General features: G+C 42.1%; 1 protein-coding gene across 1 annotated transcript; it reads left to right on the top strand.

Annotated features, from left to right (window-relative positions):
• The first annotated feature begins 979 nt into the window (after window positions 1-979).
• Window positions 980-9,060, top strand: pnp6 (purine nucleoside phosphorylase 6). The gene is made up of 6 exons (XM_076042710.1): window positions 980-1,132; window positions 2,388-2,557; window positions 2,660-2,763; window positions 4,697-4,872; window positions 4,967-5,157; window positions 7,496-9,060. The coding sequence occupies exons 1-6, from the start codon at window positions 1,098-1,100 to the stop codon at window positions 7,690-7,692; spliced, it is 873 nt and encodes a 290-aa protein (XP_075898825.1). The 5' UTR covers window positions 980-1,097; the 3' UTR covers window positions 7,693-9,060.
• Window positions 9,061-9,721: the final 661 nt, after the last annotated feature.

The raw sequence follows: 9,721 nt of genomic DNA, 5'->3' as shown, positions 1-9,721 counted from the left end.
AAAGTGAATCAAAACAAATTATTGTTTGATATTCTGAAAAGATGATTTGGCTCATTAGCCGAGGTGACACCACCCACATATTCAGCCTTGTTGCTCATCCCAGAAATGTATACTCTTTATTGTAGATTCTGCCTACACACAACTGAAACTATCACCTGCACTCCTATATGACATACAAATCGTAAATAATAAATAATTGTACGTTTTTAGGCATCCGTCTCGCTGACACCCTCTCATTTCCTCAATACCAGCTGGTGGATTAAGACACAGCGGAGACTTTATTTTATAAGGTGTCTGGAGAATTATATAACGTCCCAGAAAGTACAGTCAGCCAAAAATGATGTATAGACACACCAGGAAAACCCAGCATAAATGTCTAACTTGTATGAGTACTTCCGTTTATGTAGGTAGACACAGCTGTCGAAGTTTGTTGAAATCACGATAACACTGCGTACTGTCGGACAATGTTTTCCAAACAGATGGCGTTACCCTCATAAATGTTGCGTCAACAAGTGTTGAGGCAATAAACTCGAGCAGCAGTTCCCCGCACGCAATGGCCTGCTATTATACAACAATCGTCAACTGGGGAATGTTGCGGCTTTGATTGGAATGGAGTGTGAAAGAAGGGATTTCTTCCACACGTGCTCTATTAATCCTCTTTGTTCTTCTCCTTAAACAGCTGCTGCTAGTCTTCTTCATCTCTCTCTCTCTCCCTCTCTCTCTCTCTCTCTCTCTCTCTCTCTCTCTCTCTCTCTCTCTCTCTCTCTCTTTCCCTGACCGTTTCCCACTCCTGTGTTCTCATACTTGTCATCCTTAGTAACGGACCGGTGAGCAGTCCAGTCTGGTAGAAAATCGGATTTAGTCTCTTTCAAAGCAGCCGGCAGTGAGCAGACTCCGCCCACTCACCCACCCCTCGGCTCTCAGCGCTGCGACGTCGGCGCGCGCACGGCAACTCTGACGCTGCGTCACCGGCGGCACTGTAGTGTCACCATCATCCTCCGCTCGGCTAGCACGCGAAGCCGCTCTTAAGTAGGGGGCAAGGGGTGAAAAAACGACGACATCAACGACGGGAGTTCAGTATCTTGGCCCAGTAAGACATGGAAGGGTTGTCGGCGTGCGTCAGCCAGCGCAGGTAAGACCGACCTGTGTGTGATGAGCCGTCGCAGTTACACTGTAGCACCGGTTACATGGAGGGATGGTCAGCGGTGGACGGCGCTTTAGCGTCCAGGGGGAACCACGGCAACAGCAACAAAATACAACAGAGTGAGAATTACTCACTGGGTGTGACACAGGCGGTGTTAAGATACGGAGTGTCCGCTTACCGAACCGAACCGCGAAGTCTGGCTTTGACTAGACGCGTATTGGCGTTTAGTCAACGCCTTTCGTCGCCACAAAAAAAAAAAACTGTGGTTCTCGTTCGCTGGGGTGCCTGTGCAGGGCTCAGCAACGGCTCAGGCCGGTCAGACCCGTCTGTGGTTTGTCGGAGGGGGTGGGCGTGCAGCACCTCGGACAGCTCCGCTCTGCAGGCCCGGAGAGGAGGGAGGAGCCCTCGCACATTAGGCTGCCTCTCATTGGTTGGACGAGCGGCACCTTTATAAAACTCTGCTAGATGTTCATCATTCAACGAGACTGTTGCAATATTACCTGTATTGTATTGTACCTGTACATGTCATTCAATGGACTCTTCAGCAGGGCAGAGACAGAAACATTACTTGAATGGAATGTTGTCAGGAATGTGGTAGTCCTAAATACAGAGATAAGCAACATTCAGAACATAAGGTAAAAAGGGATAAGTCTGGCTTTGTTATTGTGATCTTGAAGATAACAAAGGCTCCTTCAGTTCTGGAATCTAACTGGAATCGGAAAGTTAAGGCAGAAGGGCAAGTGGGCTTGTTCCTGTGATCGTGAAGACGTTTCACCTCTCATCCAAAAGGCTTCTTCGTCACAAGAACAAGCCCACTTGCCCTTCTGCCTTAAAGATGACAAGGATGACTGAGAACCTTCACAGACATAACATTGCATAGTTTGTCAATCGACAAACTTTTTTTTTTTTTAAATCACAGAACAAAATGTTTGTTTATCACAGAACAAAAGAGGTCACTTGCTGTCTGCTTGAGTGTGTTTGCTGCCATGACTGCCTGAAACCCCTGCAGCTGAGAGGTCATGAAACAGTAGTGTTTCCAATCGTTACAGAATAAGATGTATCATTGTGACTCAAAAGGTTTGACATGAAAACCAACAGGGATGCCACTTTTTTTTGCGTGTCACATACATTAATAGGAATGAGAGTCTGCCCCTTGTGACCTTCAATGCCTGATAAACAGGATATTTTTTATTTATTTACACACATTCTTTAAATATCGTCACTGCGATTTTATTACTTTCAGATACCAGTATGAGGAGTACAAAGAGACAGCAGACTGGCTTCTTTCCCACGCTGAACAGCGGCCGAAGGTGGCCATCATTTGCGGGTCAGGTCTCGGCAGTTTGGCCGACCTGATGGTTGACAAGACTGTGTTCCCTTACAAGGACATTCCAAATTTCCCAGTCAGCACTGGTAAGTTCGACTCTAAGCAAGAATTGACATTTCTTTCTATAATAACTGTTATCATTACAATTATCAAATCGGTCATCAACAAAACGTATTCGTGCTATGCAGTGCAAGGCCATGCCGGTCAGCTGGTGTTTGGCAAACTGCAAGGACGCGAGTGCGTCTGCATGCAAGGGAGATTCCACTTCTACGAGGGCTACAGCATACAAACGGTAAGATGCTACTCATTTAATTAGGCTGGTGGTGATTGTTGCACTGAGCTGTCAGCTTTCGTTCTTGGCTAATGAGAATTTGCACTGGCATTGAAACTCTTCCAACAGCGATTGGGTTACATGTGTGTTTATTAAGTGCTGCAGTGACTGACACCCATCAGACCTGCATATCTAACCTGATACTTTGTCCAAATGAGTCCACATGATTCCACATGAGGTAGCGGCATATAATGGGAGTTAGTTTTTCCACAATATCATTGATTTGTTTAGTTTATTTCTAAGATCATGATGTTATTTTTATTTTGTTAAGTAACACAAAATAAAGTGAACAATAAAAATTCACAGCCCCCCCCCCCACCCCCCACCCCCCACCACCACCACCACCACCCCCACCCATAAAGAGCTGTGCAAATACAACATCCTGCCCTTATTCCTCTCACAAGCCAATATGCTTGCACACAGGGAAAACTACCACGTAGTGCGCGAGACGTAAACTAAAGCTGTGGGGTTTAATCTCTGACTTTGTTCTTGACTTTGAGGAAAACATTCACAGCCTCTGTAGGTGTCTGCCTAATCGTTAACACTTGTTTTATTATTCCTGTCACGGAAGGGCAATAGTTTTAGGCCTTTGATTCACTTTACTTTATTTTAGAGAGTATTTGCTTAACAAAATTAGGAGAACCCTTTGAAAATATGATTGTTTTCCCCACAGTGAGGAATTTGCTCATCCTTCTGTGATTTCTCCGAGTTGGCAACACTTTCTCTCAGAATTAAATGTGTTTAATGATCAGCAGAAGAATGATGAGATGAGCCCTTCTTCTGTGACATTGCAGAATCGGCCTTTGGCCTATGAAAACAGTTTATTACTTTATTCTTTTGCTGTGAGCGATCTTCCCATATAACCAATGCATCATAAAATCCAGCATTATTCCTTTCACTGGTAAAATCAGATGGGTTTTTGTCCATGTTGGGACTTGGAAAATGTACTGGGTAATGTAACTGGAGTATAATTATTGCCAACTTAACTGATCTCAGAAGTCAGTTCTTTGCTAGCTGGACTATGCTCGTGCTCTGAGTTAATACATTCATACATTTGAGAGAAAGTTACTTATTGCAAGCACCTATAAGCTACGCTACCAGTCAAAAGTTCGAACACATACTTCAAATTAGTTTTTCTTTCATTTTCATGACTATTTACATTGTAGATTGTCACGCAAGGTATCAAACTATGAATGAACACATATGGAATATGTATTAAACAAAACATTGTTAAATAAGTCAAACAATTTTTAGATTTTAGATGATCTAGAACAGCCACCCTTCATATAAAATATATGTAACATGGCATATTGAGGTATCTTTTTTCTTTTGCCACATTCATCCACATATCTTGGTCATATTTTTAATGTCTTCAGTATGTATCTACAGTGTAGAAAGTAGTAAAGATAAAGAAGAAACAGGTGTGTCCAAACGTTTGACTGTTAGTGAATATGTAGCTTGCAAAGCTAACATCAAAATCCCTGATAAACCGCAATCAAATGTACAACACAAACCAGCCTGATATTTACAACTTACATCTTAAAGCAAAACATTTCTAAATGGCAATAATGACCTTTTCAGGAAGTGGGTACATTTTCAAATTCACAGGCAAACACAACTATAGAGAAATGTGACACGGCAAAAGCAATTTCGTGTGTGACAGTCAGGAGAGCTAACGACAGCCATTACAAGACATCGGCTGCCCTGTGAAGGTTACAGTTACAACTCAGAGACAGTCTAACAAGCCCCTTCGGCAGTAAACATCAGAGCTGAAATCACTATCGGATGCCACTCGTATCTCTTTTTAATGCCCCATTCTGTCATAATTTGAAAGAAATGACAGCAATTAAAAGAGGAGCGGCGTGTCTCTAAAAAAGTACTGTGTGTGCCGCAGGTGACGTACCCGGTGCGAGTCTTTTTCCTGCTGGGCGTGGAAACTCTGATCGTGACAAACGCTGCCGGGGGCCTCAATGACGGCTTTGCTGTGGGAGACATCATGCTGATCAAAGACCACATCAACACGCCGGGTTTCGCAGGGCAGAACCCTCTATGTGGCCACAACGACGAGAGGTACAGCACACAGCCCAGCTCGAGAAGATTAAAATATAATATGCCCCTGCCCCCCTCTGTCATGTCATGCGCTGACGCTGTTAACATTCTCCAGGTTCGGGGTTCGGTTCCCTTGTATGTCCGATGCCTACGATGCCGACTTGAGGGCTCTGGCCAAGGAGGTGGCAGAGGAGCAGGGCTGCGGCAGCTTCCTGCAGGAAGGGGTTTACTGCATGCTGGCTGGACCCACATACGAGACCATTGCAGAGAGCAAAGTTCTGCAGACGCTGGGGGCAGATGCTGTGGGTGAGTTTGGCGCCTTCATGGATCTCGCACCTAGTCACTTTAGAATTTATGAGGTAAATGAGGTATTCTTTAGGCCTTGGGGCCAAACCCACAATCCAAGGTATTCAAATTTTGTTATAGTAAGTATTTTTTCATTTTGCAAATCCGTTTGAGAACTTTGCGCTAAAGATACATACGTTTAACAGAGAAACACATTGACATTGTTTTTGAAAGATGAAAGACCAGATGATTTGTATTGAGCCACAGCCTGACCTCGGCTTCAGCAGCCTGCCAAATGGCAACGCCCACTTACAGCTGGCAACTGACATTGTGGCCAAGCAGTTTATAAAGAGAAGACGCAGCCAAAGTTCAAGTATTGAGCCCTGAGAAATGCCCATTTGTGTCTTTGAAAGTGTAGAGTCAAATATGGATATGTATGTATATATAGGTGACTTCATAATAACAGTTTATATAGTGGAATTTTTGTGACACTGTCAAAAATGCAATGTCACAAGGTAGCAGCTTGATTTGAATTTTACAGATCACATTTGCATATATTACTTTCATCCAGATTAATTTTCAGGCTTTGACTTATGCATGAATAAATTATTATTCCTGTCCAGAAGCTGCTGATAGAACATATCCATTTCTGCCAAATATTGTGGCTGATTGCAACAATGCTGCTTACCATGTAGGGAGCAACACTGCTTATGAAAAAATAATCACCATCACATTTCCAACTGGTAATATATTCAGAAATCAAATATTGAAGGGGTAATCCACAGTGTTTACGCACCAAGTTTATTTGTCAATTTGTCAGTGTGACTATGCATGTAAAACAGATGAAGAACACCTTCCTGAAGCACATAAGCAACGCTTACCATGTTTAAAACAATAAGCCATGGCAAGATTATCACCGTTAAATACATTACATACAGTGAAGTATTTGACAGCTGGACTGTTTTATGACTTAGGTTTTAAAAAGACAAATCAAGCTTTGGACAGGGATCGTCTTTACACGCTTTCCATCATTGTCAGATAGAAGGCAACAAACATTTGTCTTGTGAATTTCTATTGGTGTTGTTCAGGGATGGCTCTCAAGCCCTTTCTTTATTGCCTAGTTTACAAAACCTGCTCTTGTTAGTGCATGTGAATCTCCTCCTCCCCCCACCCATTGGAACAGCTGCCCTGCCATTGTTATAAATAGCGAGAAGCAACCGTCCCCTACAACGGGCACTGCGCTGCAACTTCAGAAAACACTTGCAAATAGCATGAAACGCACCCCAAACGAAGCATATTAATATCGAGAGAAGCACTCTGCTAAAACACACAAGTGGTTATGGTGTGTTTACAACGATCTGACGTCGACAAATAAAAAGGACCAATGGAGATGAGAGATGGGTTATGGTGGTGGGGCTCCAAGGCTTCTCAGCTTTAATATTTGTGCTATGTTCAGCCGAGCTTTCTAGCGGTGAAAAAACGTTCACTGACCCTTTAAACAACATCTAGAAAATGAAAATATCAGCCTCCCCCTTAAATGGGTCTGTTCTGTCTTTGGGCATCACTGCTGGGAGACATTCCGACGTCTCGTAACGCCTAGAAGATGAAAATATCAGCCTTGTTCTTAAATGGGACTGTTCTTTCTTTGGGCAGCACTGCTGGGAGACATTTCGACATTTCAGCATCTCATAAATTTATACATAAACTATCAAAGATGATTAGAAAATCTAAATGGGAAATGGACTCCACCTATATAGCGCTTTTCAGCACCTTCTTTGTACCCTAAAGCGTGTTACAAAGCCTCTCATTCACCCATGCGAGGCAAGGCACATCGGGAGCAATTTGAAGTTCAGTGTCTTGCCCAAGGACACTGCAGGATTCAAACTGCCAATCCTTTGGTCATTGGGCAACCAACTACTAACTACCAACTGAGCCACAGCCATGTACATCAGCTTTCTCAACTAAGGACATGAAGCAACCAACTTACAACGACCAATACTACAAAAATATTTACCTTTTTATTTGTGGAACTTTCACATTGACTGACATGCAGTTTTCGGTTCCGCAGAAGTCCGTTAGTTCTGCTGTTATTATGCTTGACCCATCTACTTGACTGCACACAATTCTTTTTTAACGTCTGAGTAAACACAGCACACAACTTTTGAACTTATCTGTAGGAATTATACATGTGGAGATGCTAAGAATAAACTTAAGTACATTTAATTCTAGTTTTAATCCTTCAAGTCTAGGATTTTGTGAATAAGCAACGCTGCATGTTTTTACACTATTTTACATTTTTTGGACTTAACTATGTCTATGTGCTTAAAACAACCCCCACCCCCCCACCCCTCCCATACAGGCATGAGCACAGTGCCAGAGGTGGTTGTGGCTCGTCACTGCGGTTTACGTGTGCTGGGTCTGTCCCTCATCACAAATAAAGTGATCATGGATTATGACAGCAAAGAGAAGGCAAACCACGAGGAGGTGCTGAAGACTACGAAGCACCGAGCTCAGGATCTTCAGAAACTTGTCAGCAACCTGATGACCAAGATCTAGCACCATCCACTGAAATTCTCCTACTTAAAGATCATTTGTGTCTATTGAAGTGATGAGCTAATGTTGTTGGGGGCGAATAGTGCTTAAAATTAGGAGTCTATTTAACTAATCTATGCTTAGCAGGAGTCTCAGTACCTACTAAGCTACACGACAAATAATTCAATTATACCCAGGTTACGTATTGTTTTGTGTGAAAAACCAAATTAGAGTTGGTTGTAATAAATTTGGGAGAATGGACGACTTGTGAATATTATGAAAGCAGCTTTAGCTGCACCATTTAGATCAGGTCAGCGAGGCTAGTTTCCTTCCTTTGTCATGATGAAGTCTGGTGAGGTAACGAAGCAAAACCAATATTTACTTGCGCACAAGTTAATTGTTTGGTTTAGGATGTCAACAGTGACTAATGTGCTGTATACTAATGTCTCCCCACTGCTTTTTATACCTCTTTCTCTTTGGTGCTTATTTGTTTGGATACCGTAGTGGCTGAGCTGTTGCAACAATTAATTATTGTTGAATCAGAAATTTCTGAGAGGGGAAGAACTGGCACCTTCTGCCTTGTATTTGAATTTGCACGCATTTATCAATGCACAATAAACCAAAGTGATTATAATCTTTATAATATTTATATCTATAAATGTTTATTTAAATTGTTGACTAATTACAGAGTGAATAAAGTCTAATTTGAATGTAGAGGGCAATATTTTGTTTGTTTCTGTAAAGTCTTTCTTCTGATGAATCATCTTGCATTGAGCAGACACTCAATGTTCAAAGTTCAAAGAGGGCCTGGTGGGAGGGGGAGAGACCTTAAAAGCACATTTCTCAAGCATGGTTGGTGTATATTTGTTTCTGTGGTAGATTGCAATTGGATACTTTTAATTTGTACACCATGAAACCATTACACTGTAATTTCAGGCAAGACTACAATAATGAAAACTGGGCCTGCAGGGTTTTTTGTTTTTTTTAATCTTTCCTGCACAGATTTAGACCAGGCTGTCAGAATCCCTTGAACATTTAATTCATTAGGGTTGGAAATCCTAATTCAACATTCCAAGTGTTATTCCCCCCCAGGTCACACAATAATATTCTCTTGCGATACTTGCTGTTTTTCAAATCTACAAATGTATCTGCATTTTTTACAGTCAACCTGCTGGCTACGAGGACTATCATCCAAATAAAGGAGAGCACAATATTATGATCAGTGTTTTTTGTTGTTGTTGTTGTTGTTTATCACTACCCCAATGTTTTCTGTCTGCTAGTATTTAATCGAACTGTCGATTGTTTCCTAAGTTCAGTCATAAATTCTTCAGCTAGTTCTCAGGTAATAATCATACCATGTACCTTAACGTCCTGACCCTTTAAACTAGATATGGAATAAAAACTCTAAACTATTATTTAAAATGGTTGTGCTTCTTTCTGAGGTTGTGTGTGTGTGTGTGTGTGTGTGTGTGTGTCCGCTCTGAGGGGAGGGTAACAAACAATGTGCAGGGTGATTGTGCAACAGCCCTTTTCCTACATCCCTTTATGCCTAGTGGGAAGCAGGCTTAATTGGCTCCTGACTGCAAGATAATCAAGATAGTGAGTTGAAAGTCAGCAGTTGCACACAGGCTTGAGCCTTGCGTGTGCAGGGATCAGGGCGAAACATGTATGATGATGACATGGTGCTCATTGAATACTGCAAAACCAATGCTACTGTTACCTAAGCCTAAAGCTGATGTTTGCTGGAGGCTAATGCTAATCCCTAAAGCAAACCACCAACAGCTTATCATTTGCCTTTGCTTTAAGGGAAACATTCAGCTGAACTGACTCTGTTGTTGAGCTAAACCGTTTGTTTCTTGGTCGTCGTTGTTGTTAAATGGTCTGCTGTGCACAGCACTGCAAACGAAATAGTTAGCGCTGTCGTCTTGTTCGATTGGAATCATGTCTTCAGTTTGGTTGTCTTCAGTATTTTGTTGTTGTTTCTTCAAGCAGATATGTCAAAGAATAAACATTTTTAATGAGACCGTCAGCCTGTCTTTTTTTTTCAGGTTGC

This window comes from Nelusetta ayraudi, unplaced genomic scaffold (genome assembly GCF_046127955.1).
Source record: "Nelusetta ayraudi isolate G7.1 ecotype Tasmania unplaced genomic scaffold, CSIRO-AGI_Nayr_v1 ptg000071l, whole genome shotgun sequence".
Taxonomy (NCBI): Eukaryota; Metazoa; Chordata; class Actinopteri; order Tetraodontiformes; family Monacanthidae; genus Nelusetta; species Nelusetta ayraudi.
The sequence above is the reverse complement of the archived record's forward strand: the minus strand, read 5'-3'. Positions and strand labels throughout refer to the sequence as shown.

What these genes read in the sequence shown, in the direction of transcription:
- pnp6 (XM_076042710.1), top strand. Translation starts at nt 1,098, where the DNA reads ATGGAAGGGTTGTCGGCGTGCGTCAGCCAGCGCAG. An exon ending in AAATTTCCCAGTCAGCACTG is followed by an intron (nt 2,558 to 2,659) that starts GTAAGTTCGACT and finishes CGTGCTATGCAG; the next exon opens with TGCAAGGCCATGCCGGTCAG. An exon ending in TGTGGCCACAACGACGAGAG is followed by an intron (nt 4,873 to 4,966) that starts GTACAGCACACA and finishes AACATTCTCCAG; the next exon opens with GTTCGGGGTTCGGTTCCCTT.